The sequence below is a fragment of the Trachemys scripta genome, chromosome 5 (genome assembly GCF_013100865.1).
Source record: "Trachemys scripta elegans isolate TJP31775 chromosome 5, CAS_Tse_1.0, whole genome shotgun sequence".
Lineage (NCBI taxonomy): Eukaryota > Metazoa > Chordata > Testudines > Emydidae > Trachemys > Trachemys scripta.
Genome location: NC_048302.1, coordinates 86,915,159 through 86,938,908, shown reverse-complemented (window position 1 = coordinate 86,938,908; position 23,750 = coordinate 86,915,159). Strand labels below are relative to the sequence as shown.

The 23,750-nt window shown below is 42.0% G+C and overlaps 1 protein-coding gene across 1 annotated transcript in view; it reads right to left on the bottom strand.

Annotated features, from left to right (window-relative positions):
- DLC1 (DLC1 Rho GTPase activating protein) overlaps positions 1-23,750 on the bottom strand; it is a 156,324-nt gene that overhangs the window by 15,784 nt on the left and 116,790 nt on the right. Inside the window, exons 2-5 of the mRNA XM_034770865.1 lie at positions 18,973-19,044; positions 15,020-15,101; positions 4,771-4,834; positions 196-1,622 (exon numbers count right to left, since the gene is read on the bottom strand). Coding sequence (XP_034626756.1) covers positions 196-1,622; positions 4,771-4,834; positions 15,020-15,101; positions 18,973-19,044 — 1,645 coding nt within the window. The remainder of the gene's footprint in view (positions 1-195; positions 1,623-4,770; positions 4,835-15,019; positions 15,102-18,972; positions 19,045-23,750) is intronic.

Genomic DNA, 23,750 nt, shown 5'->3' with positions numbered 1-23,750 from the left:
CTCCTGCTGCATCCCTCCTGAACCCTAACCCTCTGCCCTGAGCCCCCTTCCGCACTCTGCACATCCTCCTGCACCCCAACCCCCTGTCTCAGCCCTACATACATGGCCCTGCATACAATTTCCCCACCCAGATGTGTCCCTCGGGCCAAAAAGTTTGCCCACCCCGGTCTAGTGGCAGAAGCCCCTGTTACTGACCTGTTGGACCGTGTCAGTGATGCACCCACCCCAGAGTCCCTTCTGTCCTGCATTCCTGAGGGCTCTTCAGTCTCAGTCAAGGAATTTCCTGTACTGTCAAGGTCACTGGGGGTTGTTCGATCATTATTTACATCAAGGTGAATCTGCTTTGGAGAGGAAGGGCATGGGGAAACTGAATCTAGTGCTGAATCAGAGTCCCCTTCATCTGAAAACTTCTCTGACCACTGGTTCACTATTTTCTGCATCCCTTTTACGTGGTACAGGATATCATCCAGCTCTGGAAAGATGTCTTCATTCTCGAGGTCCGCTAGGTCACCTGTACTGGAATACAGAATTGAGCCTGGTACATTGTCATAAATGCTAAGGCGGCTGCCCACTGAGCTAGAGGAGTTGCGCCTTTTCCCAGTGCTCAGTTCCTTGGAGCTTTCTGCACTGTTCTCCCTCCTGAGGGAGAGATGGCCATGTCCATGAAAGCTCCCAGTTCTCCAGTTCACCGAAGAGTTGCTCTCTGATGGGGAGAAGTTACCATTGGAGAGCGCTTTGGGAAAGGTACCTGGCTTGTGGTCTTCAGGGATAAAAAAAACAGTGTCTTCTGCAAAACTTCCCCTGTTCTTAAAGTTCTGCTCCATGACATCACTGAAGGTTGATTGGTTGAAGGGGTCGAAGCCTTCGAGGTACATTCCCACCCTTTTATTATACGCACTGAGGCTGCGTGTTCTTGTGACGGGGCTGGGTGTGCTGACAGCGCTGCTTGTCTCAGACTGACTGCCACTACTGCTGGTCTGGGTGGAATTGGAGACGCTCCTTTTTCGTACCATGGGGACATTAATATGATTGCCATTGAGGGTAGAAATTTCCACGCAGTTAAACTGTTTTAGCTTGTCCTCATCCAGGCCTTCTTTTAGGATGGGCCCACTGATAATAAGACCCAGCTTGGAAGGGGCTTTATTTTTGCCATGGTGAGAGCTCTTGATTTTCAGGCTCTCCATCCTCTTTAACAGGCTCTTCGTTTTAGACCTGGCATTCTTTTCATTGGCTTTCATGTTGAAGCTGAAGCTAGACAGCTCCTTAGGCGAGGGCAGGCTACTGAAGGAGTCATCGTTCGTTATGAAGTTTCCTGACGAGCAAACGCTAACGACTGAGTTTGTTCTGGTGGTGGTTGCCTCGCTCTGGAGGGTGACTTGGTGGCTACTGGTGCTGCTGATGCTATGAATGGAAGCTACCTCCTGACGCTCGCTGAGGTCTGTCAGTACACTTTCATGGCTAGCTGCGTTCGTCAGGAGAGGCGCTTCTGGGGATGAGGGATTCAAATCCTGTTTTGGAGGGAAGACGTCAAACTCTTCAAGCCTAGACCACCTCTTGCTGTCCCTTTGAAAAGTCCATTTACCACTTATTGCACAAGGCTCATCTTCATCGGAATCTTCACTCTGCACGCAAAGAGAGCATCCATAAGGTATAATGGCAAACTGGTAGTGATGATAGCAAAGTCCTTTCAGTGAGTATACTTAAGTGTGTGATCTTGCTATCATTTAAGTTAATACCAAAACGGCCATGGGCTTCAATGAGAGCAAGATTGGGCCTCTTAAGCCAATCATAGTTAAAGATAACATATAATATGCAATATATCTTAAGACTATTTTTTAAATAGATGAAAATATACGTTTGAAGTTCATTTCAAAGCCGTCTTGTAGATAAAGCAAACAGAGCAAATAATGTAATCTGAGTTAAATTGCTCTTTTCAACAAACCCCAGTATCTCTAGACTTTTAATTAATTGGTCACAGTGGATACCCTTGAGATCAGTGGAAATTCCTGGCATGCATAAAATTTTAAACTGGAGTCAGTGAGGGGCAGGTCTCACTCTGGTCTCTCTCCAATGTTACTCTGTTGATAGTGGCTTTGTTTATATTCTCCTTTGCAATTAAGAGATGCTTCTCAGACATTCTGAATTGTAGTAGCTTAACTTCTTACCCATCCCTGAAGCTTAAATGGTCTTATAACTGTGACTAATGAGATAGCAAGAGAACCTATTACACTGCCAGAGTTTAATGCCTCCAGGCTCTTACCTGGTCCTTTCCTCCCCCTACAACCCAGCAGCTGACACTGAGATTGTCCTGTGAAGTTTCTACTTCAGACTAGCTCCAGGCAATTTTAGCATTATTTCATAGATACTGAGCAGCAAATGCCAGCAACAGTGTATAACACAAGTAAATTGTCAGTAACCTCTCCACTGATATATTTGATGTATGGGCAGTGCCTGAGGGTATGTTTCAACATTGCCACTTAAGCTTCAACCTTTTACTGCACGGGAATGATCTTGTATGACCAACACACTTCTCTTCCATCTACATGGAGAAGATCATACTACACACAAGCTGGACGACCAGAACTAAAAAGAGGACTATTTTAACACACCATAGCAATGCAGGATACACCTTTGGTGCTAAACAAAGAACAAAAGGTAAGCTTACCAAAGATAGTTTTCTACATAGTTAATATGTGCCAAAGTTCCAGTTTGTTTGTTTAAATTGTTTTCCTTAAGACAACAGAAAGTAACAAACCAAAACCAACCCCCCCCCCCCCCCCCCCACAACAAAAACAAAACCCCCCCCACAGAAGCCATTTGTTAGATAAGGAACACAAGAACCATTAAGTTTATTCTCTGGATAAGAATATATCATTCAAAAGGCTTTATTCATGTAGCCTGTAATGGGGTATCTTCCCCTAGCTCCAGTTCCTTTTTTAGTCTTATGATGACACTTCACAAAGCCAGGAAAAAAAAGTCAAACAGTACTTGTGTTTGATACAAACACATGTATGTACAGCACATAAAGGACACACTGCACTCTGTGGTCCGGATGCCGAAACTTAAGATTCTATTCATGAGTGAGGAAACAATGGAGAAGTTTGTCTTGTTAATTAAACAGGGAAGTTTGCCTACAACAAAAAAGTTACCTATGGCTGACAATGGGTGCCGCTCAATTGGCGTTAAACATGATTTAACTACAAGGGAAGACCAAGAAAACAGTATTCATTCAGATGCACCCATTGCTGACACTCTGTCAGCAACAGGTAATTTTCCTCATGTAAACAAGGCTTAAGGGCCAAATCCTGGTCTTAGTTAAGTCAACAAAAGTGGAATTTGGCCCTATATTTGTATATTACTCCACTGACGCTTGAGTCAAAAACAGAAATGAGTCCAAACCAAAACATACGATCCAGACTTCGTAGAAAATTGGGTCCATTTCGAATACGAATCTTGATCACTCTGATGTTAATCAGGCTCAGAAACAAGAAAGAGACCTGATTTCAGGAAACAAATCTTCTGGTAGTCAAAAAACTTAGCATACACATAGGAAATGTATAATGATCAAAAAATGTTATCTTTCAGAACCTTCTTTGCTACATACCATAAATGGAGAGGGGGGGGGGGGAAGGAGAGCGAAAGAGAGAGAGCGAAAGACTGATCCTTGGTAAACACCCTTAGAGCATTTGCATGCGTTCTTGTCATGAGAATGGCAGCATTTGTATTGCATAAGTTTAGTCATTTTCATCTGCAACTACTCACTTCCAGGGGACAGTCCTGACTACTATTGACCTTTAGCATTCAGACATTATTTTCAGACTGCTATCCAGCTGTCCAACTGAACTGAAGAGAAAAGTGTCCAAAAAAAAAAAAAAAAAAATCTTTCACAATGCCTTTGCCCATCAATCAAGGACTTAGGCAAGGGTATAATGTTTTATAATGCCAATAACTTTATTTATACCTTACTATTAAAAATCAATAAGCACAACTAAACTTTTCATAAATACTATCATACCAAATTCAAACTAGAAATTCTATCATTGCTCAGCTTGAATGGTAGTGGTCTTAGTTTAAGACTCACTGACTAATGAGATTGTCTTGAGTGAACAGCAGAGAAACTGTACAATCCACGATGATTTCCTTACCAATGTGCAAACTATTTCAAGCTTATTTAACACTATTCTTCAGAGATTTTGCCTTAGTTTAATTAGTATTTTAAACAGTGATTAAAAAGCACAGGAGTAATGGGCCCAACTCTGCAAGCTGAGCATCTTTTGGGAAAGGCTGGGTGTCCTCCGCTTCCTCTGAGCCTGCCTACATGATAAAGCATTCTGGTGTTCTAACACGGTGCTGAAGAGTCAACTCAAGTTAGCTGAGATGATGATGATTTACTCTGGTCCATGCTGATTAGTCAGCACCATATGAGCTAACTGAGTCATCATCACAGCTGAACATAAGTGTGTAAATAGTTGACCCCCATAAATTGACCCCAATAAGTGCACAGTAGTTGAGAGTGCTCCACATCCCTGTCCCAGAGTCTGTAAAAGATTTAACTGAGTCAATGAGTGTATTCAGTTACAGGACCAAATCCTGCAGTCCTTAATCAAAAGATCACAATGAAGTGTAAAGAGTGTTTTGCCTGCGTAAAGATGCCAGATTTGGCCCGGGAACAATCTTGCACTGCAGCTAAGTTAGATGAACTATGAGATCATGTTCAGCTTTTTTTATGGTTCTGTTATGTAGGATGTTAAAAAAAAAAAAACAACTTACCCTTTTCCGACGTGGACTAATTTCTAGCTTCATCACTGCACATTTGTTTAAAGTATTTAAGCGCCTGTGGAACAAAACAAAAAACCACCACATTAACAACAGCAGGCATATGACTTGTGTGACACTGGCTATTTCAATTAAAAGGCTTTTGTGAAGGCTATCTCCAAACTCCTTTGCATACAAATAGCCACAAGGGGAGCCTCAATTAGCACTTATTATGCTTAATTATTAACACATTACTTCAGCTGAATTCTGGGTGAGAAGAGTGGGGGTGGATGAGCATTTAGTAGTTTCCCTGGGTCTAGTCAATGAGAGGGAAGTGAATAACTGAACAGTCCAAATTGCGTAGAGACAGACCAAGTTTGAAAGTGCTTTTAAATTAATGAATTACTAATAATTATTGCTTAATATCAAATATATTTTTACGTATAATCCTGAAGCAAATTATCCTGACATACTGAGAATAAGGTACAAAGAAAGTGCTTCTCTGCAATTGTGGGTGTAATGTAGCCTGCTGTTGCTTTAATTTTTTACCCTTCTAGCTGAAACCTCAAAGAGGAAAACTAATTTTCCACACATCAGGTGCCTATTTTGTTCCTGTGTTGTGTAATATAATTACTTTCAAGACAGCCCCAGGACAACTCTACTAATCTGTTCAAAAAAAGAGAGAAGAAAATCATAGACCTCGTTCTTGCTTCCAAGTCTGTACAGTTTCTTTCATATTTAAGACTGTGGCTCTCAAAATAAAATAAACTTAAACAAAAACAAAATTCATTGCTGGGTAAGAGTACAGCAGCTATAATTAACCAGGCTCCCCATGAAATGCACTTTTAACTGCATACCTTAAGGTATTATAAGCATCTTTTTGTATAATCTTCTCTGGCTGGCTGTTGATCCAGTGCCCATTGAAGTCAATGGAATTCTTTCCATTAAATTCAGTGGTGTTGGATCAGGCCCTGAGTGCTTACAGTTCAAAGCAGAGTATTCTGACCTTTCTTAGTCCACTGATAAATTAGCCACTGAGTTCATTGAGAGCAGAATCAAGCATATAAACATTCCAGTTTAAAATGTAGATCTTTATTTTACAATGTTGTCCTCTTTTAAGATGAATTTGGAGAAGCTAATATACCCTTAGTTTAAAAAAAATAAAAGAAACTGAAAGGAAAGTACTGATACGTAGAGGTATCTGGGATGAGTCTTATTACATAAAATTAACAACTTAGTTATGCCTAGAGGATGAACCACCAATCTTTCACATTCTGCCCACCTTTTGCACAGACAAGGGTTTTTGCACAAGGTTTGACCTGCCACCCACTGAAGTTTATGGCAAAGCTTTTATTGGTTTCAGTGGTGAAGGATCAGGCCCTTAGGAAACTGAGGATCCAGTTATGTGATAAAGATGAAACACAGGTATAGAGCCTTGCTCAAAACCCAGGTCATACAGCAAGTCGGGGGGAGAACGTTCTCCTCATTCTTCAATGGATGGTTCTAGGCCTTGTTTTCAGCGCACTAGTCAAACCCTGCTCTGAAGACAGAATTATTAATTTCCTCGTATGCTTTCCTATGGCTCTCATCACTGTAGCATCTGAGTGTCTCCAAAACATTGCTATTTATTTTCACAACACCCCTACAAAACAAAGGGGTGGTATTATTCCCATCTACAAACGGGGAACTGGGAGTAGAACCCAGGTCTTGACGCTCAGTCCTTTGCAATAGACTGTCCTGTCTCCAAGTGTAGGGTTACCATATTTCAGCAAGCAAAAAAGAGGACGGGAGGAGCCCCGCCCTAGCCCCACCCCCATCCTGCCCTAGCCCCGCCCCTGCCCCTCCCACTTCCCCCCTCAGAATCCCCAACCCTCCCCCGGCTACTTGTCCCCTGACTGCCCCCTCCTGGGACCTTCCCCCCATCCTAACTGGCCCCCTAGGTCCCTACCTGTACCCTGACAGCCCCAACCCTTATCCACACCCCCACCCCCAGACAGACCCCTGGGACTCCCACGCCCCATCCAACCACACTCCACCCCGACAGCCCCCCCAGAACTCCTGACCCATCGAAACCCCTCTGCTCCCTGTCCCGACTGCTCTGATCCCTCTCCCCACCCCTGCCACCTGACAGCCCCCTCCAGAATTTCCAGACACACCCCCCCCCCCGCTCCTTGTCCCCTGACTGCCCACTCCTGGGACCCCTGATCCTAACTGCCCTCCAGAACCCCACCCCCTACCTAAGCCTCCCTGTTCCTTGTCCCCTAACTGCCCCCTCCTAAGACCCCCCCAAATGCCCCCAGAACCTCACCCCCTACCTGTACCCTGACTGCTCAAAACCTTATCCACACCCCCATCCCCAGAAAGCCCCCCTGAACTCCTGACCCCCCTCCTCCGTCTCTTGACTGCCCCCTCCAGAACCTCCCTGCCCCTTCTCCGACCCCCTGGCCCCTTTGTTGTTGGCCTTCGCCTAAGGTCTCTGTGAACTTGCTCAGGAACGGCCTGAGCCATTCGTTCTGGCACGCTGGGCAGCAGTGTGGGAGGAGCTCCAGACTGCCGGAGGCAATCTGCGAATGCAGGGAGGGAGGGAGTGATCTCTGCTGCAGGGGAGAGGAGGAGGGGCTCTCACTGGCTGTCAGAGCCCCATGTAAGTGGCACCATCCGGCCGGCTGCCCTGTTAGCTGCGTGCACTCTGCATGGGGGAGGAGAGGTGGGGAGTCCAGACATTTACAAATTCCCCCCGGACGCTATTTTTAGCTCAAAAAGCCGGACATGTCCAGGGGAATCCGGACGAATGGTAACCCTATCCAAGTGACAAAGCTTACAGTGCGCAACACCATTCCAAAACATCACTCCATGTTGTCTTCAGAGTAATTACACTGTGCGATGAAACTTGCTGAGTCTGATTCCACTTACACCAGCTTGACCCTTGTGTAACTTCATTGGCTTCAATGCAGTTACTCCTGGTTGTGTAATGGAGAGCAGAATAAGGCTTATTGGTCTTCAGACAAGTATCAGAGGGAAGCTGACATTCTGGTGCGTGAGGCCTTACCAAACAGATTTCCCCTCCTCCCCCCAATACAACAAACCCTGAGGAAGGCCCTACACACATGAAAGTGTTGCTACCTTAATGAAAAATAACAGGTTCAACCATTACCTGAGTCTACATAGAGTAAGATTCAAAACAATTTTGTCTGAAGAGTGTACTCAAAAGTATTATTTTTTAATTTCTCCCTCACACTCTCTCTCTGGTCTCCTCTCAAAATGTTATAGGGGACATTTTTCTCTTGCAAAACATTGATGGGATATGTTGATTCTCTTTTTTGGATGACCTGCGTTGTGCTGATGTTATATATTCAGTGTAGTTTTTAAACTATCAACATGAAAGAAAAACAAAAATACTGTACTGAGTTGTTCACAAATAGCCAAGCCCTGTTGTTAAAGTTATTTGATTGTGACAAACCCTCCTTTTTTGGATTGCATAGCAGCAATTGTTCATTTAATTTTGAAGAAGGAAATTAATATTTTAAATAAAAATTAAAACTTAAGTGTTTAGCTGCAAACAACTAAACTAACCAGCTTTTTTAAAAGCACACCTGCATTATTGTGGATAAAATGTTAAATTACTCAAAACACAGGTCACTGTAATATCTTCTAGAGGAGTAAACACTACTTGGCTTTTCTTTAACTTTTGATTTATAATTTGGAACTCCTGGGCCTCAATCCAAGGCATACTGACTTGGTCTTCAGTTCTGTTTCATGTAACAATTTGTGAATTTTACAGTATTGAAGCATTTGCCTCATACAGCAAAAAAGCTGCCACTGAGTCCCCATATCAGGTTTTATCTATTTCCAGCCTGTTGCATTTAACTAGCCTGACCACTTTGATCTGTCAGGGAAAACATATTTAGAGCCTGCCTGATAAGAGTGTCTTTGATTTCACAAAGATTATATTGTAGCCTGCCCTCCCCTCATTTAAAATAAAACTCTTGAACAGCTGAATGAGATAAGTGTAAAGACTATTTCTACAGAGATCCTTTCAAAAAAACAACAAAACACCCTAACCCCTCACAAACACAAATATGAAAGCAAGTTAAGATCATCCCTTTATGAATGAGATCAGTTACAGGAACAATCAGGCATGTAAAGATTCTGTTTCAGATCTGACATGTTTTCATTATAAAAACAGTTTCCTTTTGAAAATCTAAATGCTCTACAGAGATGTCTCAGATCTATGTGTTTCATTTAACAGTCCCATAATTACACATCCAGCTTGTTTATAGCGGGTGAGACACTGAAACCTTTAATCACGTTGCATAGTAGTGCCTTACTCTATAAGTAGTTTCACTGAATGAATTTTTATATTATATGTATGTGCTTATATATATTACACACACACACACACACACACACTTATTCAGGTTACAAAAATCAAGCACTCAAAAGGTATGAAATGCTGGGATGAATGTTGCCTCTGCAACCTTAATTCAGCCCCCTTGTGTATATACATTATATGATCACATACTATTTTTCCATAGGACCCCTACCTCATTCAGTGCACAGGATGGATGGTGCTCACTTAATGAGCAGCTAATCAATATTTTGTTTTCTCCTTATTGTTCAGTGTGTGGCCTTAGGTCTTATTTCCTGCACAGTATTCAGAATAATTTGCCAAAAGCTGGGAATGGGCGACGGGATGGATTACTTGATTATTACCTGTTCTGTTCATTCACTCTGGGGCACCTGGCATTGGCCCCTGTAGGAAGACAGGCTACTTTGGTCTGACCCAGTATGGCTGTTCTTATGTTCTTATTAATTTCCTCATGGGCTTTTCTATGGCTCTCATTACTATAGAATCTGAGTCTGTCTCAAACATTTGATATTTCTTTTCATAACACCTCTATAAACTGAGGTGGTGATACTATTCCCCTTTACAGATGGGGAACTGAGGCACAGGAAGATTAAGGTAAAAAAAAGTGTCCACTAATTTGGGGGGCCAAATTTGAGATACTTAAGACCTGATTTTTTCAGAGTACTTGGCATTAGAGCACTGAGACACATTGACAGTGGGTTTCACAAGTATCTGCTGACAGCAGAGGAGTGGTGAGACTCAGAAATCATGGGTTCCATTCCAGGCTCTAGAGGGGAATGTTCTCTAGTGAGCACAGACTCTTCTGATTGTTCTCCCCAGCATAGACCTCTTCTGTCTCATCACTTCCAACTTGCTCCCCCCCCCCCAATCATCTCCCTTCGCCCCCATCCCAATCTCCTTATTCAACCATTCCCAATCCCTCCTGGCTCTTTGTCCCCAGTCTTCCCAGCCAGACCCAGTTTTCCCCCTTCTAGATCCTCATCCCATCGGTCTCTCTTTCCTTCCACTTGGCCTTTAGTTGTCCAACCCCCTGCCTACAAAAATACTTCTTGGGTATTGAGCATTTACATCCTTTAGGCACACTCAGCCATAAGGTTTAATAAATTGCTGCTGGGCCAAATTCTGCCCTCAGTGATACCTGTGAATAGTGTAATTGAGGGCAAAATTTGGCCCACTACTCTATGTTAAAGTAACAAGGAGTCTGGTGGCACCTTACAGACTAACAGAATTATTTGGGCATAAGCTTTCGTGGGTAAAAAACCACTTCTTCGGATGCAACTGTTAGTCTTTAAGGTGCCACCAGACTCCTTGTTGTTTTTGTAGATACAGACTAACACAGCTACCCCCGATACTTGACACTATGTTAAAGTAGTGGTTCCCAGTCATTAATACAGTATGTGTAAATCCTGATAGTCTTTTCCACCAGACCTCAATGATGAGTCTCTATGCTGGGTCATAATGTGCCTTCACTGCTTGCCTGCCTGCCATTCATTTGTACATACTCTAACCTGCAATAGTGGTTGCACCCCTCCAAACTCAAAGCTCGCAGGAGCTGCGAGCACTAGTCATGTTGGTCTGCTACAATAATCTTAGTTGGCTCAAAAGTCTGGGAGCCTCAGGGTTTAAGTACATTCCGATATCACTTATGCAGTTATGCCTGAGTGTAGCCACTACGGTGGTGGTGATTTAGAAATCCCAAAAATGAGAGACAGATCAGATGGGATTTCTATAACAGTCTGCTACAAAATTTGTACTTAGGTAGCAACATCCTTTAGGATGAGCATGCTGCAGGACCTTGTTTTGTCCACAGATTGTGTGCCCAGAATCCCTTTGAAGATAAATGCCTAGTCACTACTCTACAGAATGTCTTAAGAAACAAACAAACAGGGCTTTGCAGACTGTAACCACCTGAAGCATCCCTGGCAGATTAAGATATAATCCTGATGTTATCTGCTAACCATATGTTTCATGATCAGTAACAGACTATTTTCTAATTATTTCCACTGTATTGCTACTAAGTATCATGAGCACTGTATGCTATCTCTATAATCTCGATTTTATCTGGTAGTTTAAATTGTTCCGGAAAGCCAGTAACACAGTGGCAACATTCAGCCTTTCCACTAAAAACACTAACATTCAGGTTTGAGCAGCATATACAAATTAGAGATCTGCCCAAATGATAAAATTGGGATCTGAAACTGGGCCTCCCTTAAATTTGGAGGTGTTTGGATCCGGGGGTTTGGTTTGGGCCCATTCCTGATAAAATGTCAATATTGGGCACAATTTAAAGAGTTAAGTCAAGCATTCAAGTTTTAAAAAATTAACACTGGGCACTTAAGTCCCTGTTTAGGCAACTAATTCGATGGCCTGATTTTCAGAGGTGCTTAGCATGTGCAAATCCCACTGAGTCTGTGCAGGATGAGGCCCTTAGATTGTAAACTGTTGGGAGGGAGGGACTTTTTCTTCATACTCAGCAGTAAGTCACTAATCTTTAGTGTATACAAATAATAATGCTTCCCTTTGAAGTAAGGCAAGTATTATATATTTTCAGAGTGATGTGTTTACCAAAAGTTTTGCAGCAAATATTTAGCACTACACTCCTTGACTTCTCTCCATGTTATAGTTCTCAATAGGAATCATATTTACACAATCAGTCTGTGATTAAAGTTTTGCTGGCAGTTTTCACTGCTCACATTATAAATTGCTGTTTATTAAATTGTGTCCCCCTGTTCTTCAGGTAGGAGAAGTTATTTGAAATGCTGCATTAAATGATGTGTAATTCTGATCACTTCTACTGTCTGTGTTTTCAAAATGTCTGTTCTGATTTAATTTCCTTGTAAGATGTGCAATCAACATAAGATAACAAGGATTGCTACTAGCACACCAGTTGACATGGAGAGTTATATTCTCAGCCCAGGGCACAGAAAGTCACACACACACACACACACACACACACACGCACCTCCTATTACGTTTTTACTGTCAATTGCATTTGGGTGTTAACTGAACATTGTGCTAAAAATGCAAGAGAATTCCCAACTACTAAGATTTTCAGCCAAGATGTAGTGCCAGATTTATGGCTCTGTGACAACAGCTGTAAGCCCTTTCCTAAATTAATCATTATAATGTTTACCAAGTGTCTAACATCAGTCAAAATAAATGCAAAAAGCATGAAGAAATATAGCATATTAATTCCAAACCACATTAGCTAGAGGTAGTCTAGCCAAAGATATTTAATTGACTTAAAAATTTAACCAAGGGAGTATGATGGAACCCTAAAGGAATACAGAATTTGGTAACCTATTAATATGGGACAATATTTATAAAGGATATGTAACCAAATTCTGATTTCAGAGTTGCTCCATGGAGTTATTTAGTTTTATTTCATGGTTAGTAGAATCTGAATATGTCCCCCAAAATTTTTACTTAAAATCAAAAAAACATCTTCATTTGTACAATACTGCCAGATCAATCACAATGGCTTCAAAACCATGTTATAGCCTTCAAAAACACTGTCCTTGGTTTAATTGTTGTATATAGTAATCCCATTAGGCTAATAAGCAAATTAAATTGTATATTACATTTTGAAGACTAAAGCAAATTAGCTATTTTACAACAACAGCCATATAAAACACTGGCTACTTTCACAAAAAATAAGTCTTCTTTGATCAGAAGGCTGTTTTGTCAGATTCCATTTCCTAAAGATTTGTAACTTATCCTTAAGGTAGAAGGCTACAAAAGCAGAACCTAACTTTATGGATCAAATTAGCAGGGAATGTCATAGCTTAATACAGAAAATAGTCTTACTTTCATTCAGTAAGATAGAGGGCGCCACTTTTCTCCCATAAAAATACAAAAATCCAGGTTAAGATAATACTTAAGCAGGAGAATGCTGAATCCAAAATACACTGGCTTAGCTACATATTTTTTTTCCTGGCAAGGAAAGACTACATTTCTGGGAATCCCTTTTTTTTTTTTTAATTAAAATAAACATATCACAGTACTTTCTGTTAAATAGCCTTACAGGTTACAGAGCATATAAATGAGCATTTGAAATGCAGTATATTGCATCTTGTGTGTGAACTTTTCACTTACATGACATGGTCTGTTCTCAATGAATGTGAAGTGAACTTAACTTTCCTTTATTGTGTCTCATCTTAAATCATTTTAGCTATTACTGAAGTACTTTCTATTCTAGCTTCTGCCTTTTTCTCTCCCTTGTGCTGGAAGGACAGCATAGAATTGCACCAAAGTTACAAACTTCTCTTCAGGACTTGGTTTTAACTCTGTAGAGCAGGGGTAGGCAACCTATGGCACGTGTGCCGAAGGCGGCACCCGAGCTGATTTTCAGTGGCACTCACACTGCCCGGGTCCTTGCCACCGGTCTGAGGGGGGCTCTGCATTTTAATTTAATTTTAAATGAAGCTTCTTAAATATTTTAAAAACCTTATTTACTTTACATACAACAATAGTTTAGTTATATATTACAGACTTATGGAAAGAGATCTTCTAAAAACGTTAAAATGTATTACTGGCACGCAAAACCTTAAATTAGAGTGAATAAATGAAGACTCGGCACACCACTTCTGAAAGGTTGCCGACCCCTGCTGTAGAGGCTGATGACATATGCATGTATTGGCCTACAGTGTTCAAGGCAGGAGTGGAAAAAATTACCAGACTTACTTTTATCTAGCTAGAGGCAGATATGAAAGATGGGGGAATAGGGCTCTACCCCAATGCAAGAAAGTGAAATCTTACACTGGAGTAGGGTTACCATATGTCCGGATTTTCCCGGACNTGTCCGGCTTTTTGGGCTCCAAATCCCCGTCCGGGGGGAAAGCCCAAAAAGCTGGACATGTCCGGGAAAATCGGGGGGGCCGGGCCGGGGGCCGGGCCGAGGGCTTGGGGGCTGGGCCGGGGGCTCCAGGGCCGGCGGGCGGTGCGGTGCCTGGCCGGGGGCTCCGGCGGGGCCGGGCCGGGGGCTCGGGGGCTCCGGCGGGGACCAGCGGTGCGGTGCCGGGGGCCTGGGGGCCGGGCCGGGGACCGCAGTGCTGGGCGGGCCAGGGGTGGTCAGCCGGGGGCCGGGCCCGGGGCCGGCTCCCCAGGGCCGGGGCCAGCCTGGGCCACGCCTCCTCCCCCCACACTCCCCCTTACCTGCTTCAGGCTTCCCGCGACTCAAATGTTCGTGGGAAGCAGGGGAGGGGGCGGGGCTGGGGGCGGGGCTGGGGCGGGCCCCTGGAGTGTCCTCCTTTGGGAGGCACAAAATATGGTAACCCTACACTGGAGAATGGAATTGTTTTTTTAACGGTGTCAGAATAAGATGTTGTAATAGGGTGGTTGGCTTTGTAGTCTAGAATACTTGAGGCAGAATTGTTAATGCCTTACTCATTCTGGTGATCAGTTACTTGCATGAGTTTTCCTACTAAACTCAGCTAGACTATTTGTGTAAGTAACTGCTCACCAATGTGAGTAAGGGATTAGCAATCTGGCTGTGAAGTAGCAATAGCAGAGTTCTCAGAAAATCATCCCTGTTCACATTTGTGATGGAGACCAAGATACACCCATGTTAGCAACAACACTGTTTAAATACAGTTTTAGCCAGCATAGTTCTGATTCTGCTATGGCTTAATTCAAGAACAGGTAGTCAAATCAAACAAGGAATTAAAGAGGCTGGTAAATGTTTGTCACGAAGATGGCCACTAGTTGCTTTTTAGCACTTTAAAAAAAAAAAAAAATCCCAAACATATTTATATGACTTTTTAAATTAATATATACTGGCCATGGCTACTGGATAACAGAAGTCCTCAAATAAATGATTAATTAGTAAATGATTCAGTTGAGGTTATTCTTATCGCACATAAAGTGCTTTCTTGCAAAACAATATATTTCACTTACCTGCATAAGGCCTCAATGGCATCTCTGTCCAGAAAGTCATGCTCTCGCTTGACTAAAGTGATGTCAATGGGAAATAGGAGATCTGAAGGAAACAAGAGAGATGGGCAATCAAAGAGAATCTTATCCCCAAAAGTAACTCATTTCAAAGCAGCCAGCTGTCTCAGAGTCAGCTCACTAAGATGCAGGCAACCAGCTCCTCCAAGATATATTGCACATCTTACCATCTCAAATGCTAGAAAGAGATTTACTCCTCATGTAGAAACTTTTGCGTGTAGCTCTGATAACTGATAAATTCACATGCGTCATGGAAAAAATACTGAGCAAAGCAAAGATGAAACAGGGAGAGACAGAGGGAGCAACAAGCTGAATGCAGCCATCTGCCTGTCATCAGAAGCTGCAACTGAGTCAAGCTAGCCTAGTTTAAAACAAATATTAGTACTTTGATCAAGCTTGTATACCTCACATTAAAGCAAAAGGTCAGCAAAATCAAAATCTCTGGAAAACAATGAAAAACAAAATCTCTCAAGCAATTTAATAGTCTGTCACCGTTATGACATTAAGGAGATATGAACTGAAATTTAAAAAAACCAAACTGCTAAGAGCCCCATGCTGCCTCCATTCCCTAAAAGATTGTTTAGATAAACACTTTGGGAGAGCAAGGAGGGGGAAACAATGTTGTCAGTGTGCCCGAAATTTACTAGAGCTCTGAAACAGCACCCAGATAAATATTATTTACTGTCCTCCACAGATTCCTGAATGTCACAAGTCCTGATCCTGGATTCCTTGCACAGTCAAAATTCCCACTGAAGCCACTGGCAGTTCTGAGTGTTCAAGCAATACACGAACAGGCACTAAAGCTACTACTGCAGCTGTGTATTGCCTTTCTGACCACACAGATTTTGTAGAATAAGGAAAAGCAATTTGCTATAAAGATCTAATCTCCAAAAATCAGGAAGAAGGGAGTTCAAGTGCTAAAATCAGCAGGGTCAAGACGAAATTGCTAACATGACCAGAGACAATGTAGACAATGTTACTTTTCATTAGACCAACAAATAACCTCTCTTATTAACTATTTGGTCTACATTTCCTTCAGGAACAAACAGACAATACCATTTTCTGAAAATTGTAAGGAATTTTTGCTTTTCTGCAGAAAACTGCAGATAATTCTTAATTTTAACAAAACACAGGGCCCGAGCCCAGGTCCATTGAAATTAGTGGTTTTAATGAAAATTAAATTGGGGCTATAACATACAGGTGTTTTCCCCATAAAACTTATGTTATACCCAATAGTTTCAGGCCCATTCTAGGAGTGCAGGACCCAAATGAACGGAGAAAATGTTAGCAAATTCTGGTAACAAGCTAGCTGTGTCTCCTATTTGGAGGTCTACCTCAAAGTTAATTTGAAAGCCTAATGAGGTGACTAGCAGAAGGGGGGGGGGGGGGAGAAGAGGAAGATAGAATTTGTATCTTTCTTGTTTCTGCCTTTTTCTGGCAGAGTGAATTTAAAAGGACAATAGTATATTGATTTTAAATAAGGATGGCTTTCTTTTTATAACAGAATAGGCCAAATTGTGGTCTTACTTGGGTGGTTCAATTGAATTCAAGCAGGATTTGGTCCTAAATCGGAAATCTCATAAAAGCCTGTAGTCTGCAGAAAAACAACTGCAAACAGATCCTGAAAATCACAAGCAAGGAATGTTTTGCGTACAAACAATTTCCTAGAGATTCTGCAGATCAGTAAAGCATGATCGAAATGAGGGTCAAAAGCACTAAGTTGCCTAAGAATCCAAACTTTTTCCAAATGTAAATCCCTGCTCCCTGGATTTTGACATTATTGAATCTATGGTCCCCAAGCACATATCCCAAGAAAGTATGTTCTTCACATAGTGTCAGCACCAAAAGAGAGGAAACATAATAGAAGGAAATTTCATTTCTAAACAGGCGAACAAAAGAACTGCCAACTGCTGTCTTTGCAACTACTATTATCTTCTCACATTGCCAATGCAGCTGCAAATTAAAACTCAAATGGATCATTTTCAAGAGGGCCAGCTTAGCATTGGCTGCAATTTGCAACCATTATTCTCTGTAAATAGTGGATTGTCTATATACAGTGTTAAAACTAACAGCGGGGCATTTGGTTTTATGAATAAGAAGAGGCAGCTATGACAGTGCTTCATAACTTTGCTAGGATGCAAATAATTTTTATAAACAAAAAACAGATAAAACAGCAAAGGACTTTCACTGTATCTTTTTAAAAATAGACTTTGCATTTTAGTAGCTTAAAAATGCTACGTCAAATCCTGAAGTGCTTATCAGACAAAATTGCCAGTGAAGTCAGAGTTTTGCTGGAGTAAGGACCTCGAAAAAGCGGCGACGTAGAATAATCCCTCAAACATACTGGCATTGAGTGTCTTGGGGGTTGAAAAATCTCCTCAGAGAGTTATCTTCAAATTAGTGTGTGTGTGTGTGTGCATGCGCTCTCATTCCCACAGAATAAGCCCTGCCCCCAAAAACCAACTCATGCCAGAGAACACACAGGAGGCAAGGGCCATCCATGAGGAGCCCAGGTGCTTACATACTGAGGTAGGGTTCCCAGATCCCTCTCTGTTTCCTGGCAGTGGCTCCACTGGAGGATCTTCTTTGGCTACAGATGCTAGTAAGAAGTGGGATTGGACTGGTGGATCCACTGTTGAAAAGATTCAACGGGCACTGTGTGAATGAAGGGTTGGGCACAGAACCTGTGGAAGCTACTGCAGTGAAGGACTGGGTTCTAAAATGAAGGACACTGATGGAGACATCTCCTGCCCTGAGGTGAATCCCCATGAACACAAGAAGTATAATACTTCTGCATGTTGAGCTTTGTTTAATTTGGCCCATTAACTAATCCTCACAGAACTCTGAAGTAGGTAAGTATTATTTGCCTCCGTTTCCCCAACTCTGAAACAGGGATAGAGAGGCCAGTGCTCCCATTTAGGCAAACTAAGCGGTTGCCTAGAGCACCAAGATTTGGGGGCGCCAAAAAGCGGTGCCCCCAATTTTTTTTTTTTTTACAGCGTTCCTATGCCCCATCCCTGAGCGCGCAGTTGCCACTCCACTTCTCGCCACTCCACTTCTCCCCCTTCCAGGCTTGCAGCGCCAATCAGCTGTTTGGCACCGAAAGCCTGGGAGGGGAGGAGAATTAGAGCGGGGGCGGCGTGCTGGGGAGGAGGCGGAGCAGAGATGAGCTGGGGTGGGGAGCTGCCGCATGGGGGAGGAGGGGGGAGGGAAGCTGTCGGGCGGGGGGGGAGGGAGGGGCGCAAGGTGGAAGTTGCGCCTAGGGCGCGAAACTTCCTTGCAGCGGCCATGGGTCCATCCCCCGTCCCAGTAAATTAATATCAGAGCTGGGACAAGAGGTCAAGTGTTCTTGGATCCCAGTCTTGTTCTCAGTTCTCTAGACCAGAGGTTGCCAAACTATGGTCAATGGAGCACTTGCTAGTTAGAGTGTTGATTACCCCTTCTTAGTTGCAGCTGCTAAAATAGCATCAGAGGTGCCAAAAATGAATTAAAAACTTTCTTATATTGTCATGTAATTAATTGCTATAATTGCCAAAGGCATGTTATGGGATCACAGATGGGAAGGGGAGGGGTCCATGAATGTCATTAAAAATCTGCCTAAGAAACACTTTGGGAATCCCTGAATTAAACTAGAGATCTATGAAGTGAAACTATTTAAAATTGCCACCATGTCTGAGTGTCTTTGTAGGTTTTGGTATAAAGTCACCAACTTGTGTGTTTGCATGTGGTGGATGGTAGATACCAGCTGAGTACATGACCTGATAGCACTTCAATTCTTCACACCCCACCCTTGTTCCATATTTGACACTCCATTTAGAAATTAATTATCCTGTCTAAACAATAAAGCACTGGTAAATTGATTACATAGAAAAATCAATGTCATCAACTCCACTACTTACCTTCGTAAAGCTGAGCATACTGTGGAAACCCTGCTGCTCGTAGCCAATCACACGCTTCCTTGGCCTCAATTTCTGGAAGAGAAGAGGAGCAAAAATACCGTCAGGTTAGTCATTTGCAAAGCAAAAAGTTCTTTTGTGCCATTTCCTTTGCTATGGTTACAAAATGAGCATGTAAATATTCAGCAAAATCCTAGCTGAAATAAAGCTTATTATTCTTCAGGCTTTGTTCTTTCACGTTTGATTTGCTTTTCCTTTTGTGATCAAACACATCTTGAAATTGGAGCTACATTAATACTCAACTCATATTTACAAGGTGCTCAATCCTAATATTTAAATAAACAAACAGATGAATGCGGTGGTATTATGGACAATTCTGTGCAGGTTTTTGTTAAAAACCAGAGAAACTGGGGTGCAATCAATGTGAACAGCATTAATTCAATAAATTGTGTAATCTCTTGGCACAGCTATTCTCTCTAGTCAGAAATACCTAATAAAGCTTATAATACCCTGTGCTTTAACATCATGTAGATAATACTGATAGACCAAAAGCCTAAGAACAACTGACACATTGTGTTGCAGCTCACTCAAGCTTATATTTACTACCCAGTTAAAACTGAGTAGCACTGGAGGTATCTAAGCCATTTATGAGTTACTTGGTTTGTAAGCAAATTATTCTCCCCAACTAACTTTTTTCTTGCCCTCCACCCAAAAATACCAGTACTTTGCAAAATGAAATAATTCACAATATGCACATGACACAGGGAGAAAGGAAATGTATATACAGATTACATATTATATTTTCTTGTCAAACATGTCAATATATCCAATTAATTTGGGTTCTTTATCCCAAAAGAAAGAGAAGTTAATGTCTTGATAGGTCACAAGCCAGAAGAATGTAATGGATGTTAAGTTCAGCTCTAGGAGAGCATCACTTATGGATAAATCAGAACTGTATGGAGCAAGAAGAGTTCTCTTTCAACTGACAGAAGAATCTGAATCTAGTTTTGCTCTTCCAAACACTCAGGAAAATGATAAATCGGGAAATATTTTAGTATCTTGCTTAGAATTGATCGTAGCTAGGAGGTAATGGTCCATAATGAGAACTAAAAGGACAATATTGGTAATTCATACTCTTCATAGCAAACTGTTGCAGCTTGTTAACAAAAGAATCTAAGAGCAGGATTCTTACTAAGTTTGGTTAACCAGAAAGCCAAACTTAAAAATAAAGCAAATAGTGGTGATTTACTGAAGCATTTTCTCTTATCAGAGGCTTCAAGTTTATGGTCCATTTTTACTAAAAGAGATTAATCTCAAATTGATTAAGTTGGGCAAGTGGGGAAAAAAAAAAATCAAAGCCAATTGCTTTGATGTTGAAGGTAATGTGCGGAGATCACTTGCCTTTTTAAGCTCTGCATATAAGCATTGCAAACCTAATAGGATACAGAGAAGCACTGTCTTTGCTTTAGCTTTTGACAATAATAGCTAATTTAGAAATAAGAATTTGAAACTTATTGGTGTGGGAGGGGGTGTGTTCCAGAGCTGTTCTGATACACGTAATGTGTTTGGCTCTTTAACATTTTACTTGATCAAACAGGTGGTGAGCAATCAGAAATTCTTAATGTTTATCTGGCCTTGACTACATTCAGACTTCTTGATGGGCCAGAACAAAAAGGCTTAATTAGACACAAGTGACTAGACAATTTTGCCACCTACTTTGACTAGATACCATTGCTATCAGTACATGTCTGGAGTTTAATACAGTTGCTTCAGAATACGAGTTACGGCACATAGGTCTGGCAACAGTGAATTTAAAACAATGCCTCACTTGCATACTTAAAATCACAGTATGATTTTGACCCACATCCTAAAGATGCACACACAAAAGAAATCGTGAGCCTCTTTTGGGTCTCCAAAACGACAATTATTTCACTTACTCTGAGCTTCCAGATATATTGCAGAATTAAAAAGTAAGCGTTCTCTGGTTGGCTGAACATAGTATACTGCTGCTGTGCTAAGATGCGCATCCAAATCAAGACACTAAGGAGAGCCAAAGCACAACATTCAATATAAACAAATAATAAGAAATCCCTGCTCACTAAGAAAGACAGGCAAGTATTTGTGCAACTTGTGTTTGTTTCATCTTCAGATTAAGGGACCACATGAGAACAAGCACGTACAGCCACCTCCACCCAGCTATTCAAAAAGAAAAAAAATACTTCATTTCCAACTGTAAAGCATAATAAACTTGAGGCTTTACTCAGTGCTGGATTTTAATTTAGGCACAGTCCTGTGGTACGTGAAAGGATGCTGAGAGAAATCCCACACAAAGTTATTTCAAGACTCTGGTCTTGCTAAGGGTCTGAAAGGCAAAAACAAAATATTAATGGCCTCATAGAAAAGGGGTTCAGATGCAATGACATATTAAATTATGAATCTGAAATAAATTCTTGAAAATACTTCAAAAACCCAGTGGTTCCAATATTTCTCATTTTTATAGGTTAGATCCTGCAGTATTCATTGGATTCAATTGAAGTTTTGCCTGACTAAAAGCTATAGAATTGGCCAGAATTTTAAAGGTATTTAGGTGCTCACAGATGTAGATAGGCACCTAATGGAAGTTACAAAAGGATCAATGGGAGTTAAGAGCCTAGGATTCCGATTTTTAAAGACATTTAGGCACTGCAGAGCTCAGCACTGCAACATCTAACTGATTTGGGAGCCTAAATCTCATTTTTCAAAGGTATTTAGGCATTAAGAAAGCTAAATCTTATTGTGTCAATTCTGGTCAATGGAATTTTGGCTTCTCAGTGCCTAAATCCCTCTTGAAAATTAAATTTAGACTCCTAAATCAGATAGGTGTTGCAGCACTGAGGGCAGCAACACCTATATACCTTTCAAAATCTGGCCTCTAGTAATTCTTGGTTTTCCCACAACAGCAGGAGAACTGTTATAAAGCACCTGAGTGAGTGCCTCTAAATCAAACAGGTTACAATAGTCGATGATGGATGTGAGATACCACCACATGTTTAATGGCAGCATTCATTTAATCCACAGACACTGTGCTATCTCAAATCTATCTCAAAGCATTCTGGGAAACTATGGACCAGTTCCTTGGCCCCTGTTCCAACTGTTTTGCACTGCAAATCAGCTGGAAAGCTACCCTAAAAAGGAAACCAGGTAGTGGAGTAGCTGGCTCTATGCCACCTACTCCTACCATTCTGCAAAGAGCAGGTCAGGGAGGAGTATGTAGGCAGTGAAGCTGAGTGAACAGCATTCCAGCAGATCCTTGGCTGACAAGAGTGGTTCCTATAGGACAGCTCCAGCTGGCATAACTTAGATCTGCCCTTAGAATGCTCTAAGTAATGTCTGGGACTCTTTCATTACAGTTGGCCCAGGATCAGAGGAATAGAAAGGTGGCTTAGGACGCATCTGTCCCCACCTCAGCATAGCTAGGCTCTATCAGCTAGAGGATGACAAGCAATATATAACATGAACTTCTGTTCAAAGAGATTTAAATACCAGGCTTTACAGGGATACTGCACAGTATGAGAATCCAGCATATAGTTTGTGCTGAATAAACAGTTTATTAAACTGCTGATAACAGATTAGTTTCACTGCGTTGCAAAGCTTGTTGTCTTACAGAATAATGACTAAATAGATGGAGAGCAGCCATTCCTGCCACAAATGAAGTGGGAGCCTTATGGGAAAATAAAAGGTTTTAGTTAAAAATCAGTGTGGAACAGCCAGGATATTTTCTCCTGGGCTGAGGACAACTGAAGCCCAGGCCCACCCTGCCCAGAAAAGTTTCTCCTCCCAGTCAGAATGATCACTCCTCAGGCTCTAGGCATCCCCAGCTGCCCTGGGCTCATACCCAGGTGGAGGTGAAAGGTGAGTCTGTATGAGTGCTGGTCAGGGAAGTGTGGATGGCTGCATCAGTGCCTGTCTGGGTGCTGGGGCACAGAGACAAAAGGAAAGGAAGGACCTGATGGGAATGGCCACTGAGATGATGCTGATGGCAGCCCTGTCTGGAGGCAGCTGCTGAAGGCAGAGGGACATCTGTGGCCCTGCTTCTACATCTTTACCTGAACCTAGAAAATCCAGGTTACAGGCCAGAGCCCTGGTTATAAATGGATTTCTGAGCATATTGTTGATGAGGGCTATCTTAATTAGAAAAGGGACATCAGTGGGGACACGGGGAGGGAGGGAACTTGCACAAATGATTTGAAACCATCTGCCAATCTGCTTTAGTGACACTTGTGTATAAAAGCCATAGCTTGTAACCTAATTTTCAATCTGCTTTAATTGTCCTTTAATACAGTTTTTCCATGATTATTAAATGTGTACTAACGCTGGTTGGAAATTGGTTTACAGCAGTGGTGGGCAACCTGTGGCCCGCCGCTTCCTGCAGCTCCTATTGGCCAGGAACCGCGAACTGTGGCCACTGGGAGCGGTGGGTGGCCATGCCTGCAGACAGTCAACATCAGCAAAATGTCTCGCAACCCACAATCAGGTTACTCTGATGGGCCGCATGCAGCCTGCAGGTTGCCCACCACTGGTTTATAGTCTGACAGACAAGTGCAGTTCCTGTATTGCCCGTGTCACAAGGATGTGCCATTTCCTTTTTAAAGTAAGAAGTCTGCCACTAGCAATAGATTCAAATGCTCGTGTCACTAAAAAACATTATTTTAGACTACAAAATTCCATAATTTCACATGGCAAGAAATAGGTGACCTTACCTGTGGCCTTTCTGACAGAATCTGCCCTGTGCTACTTCTCTT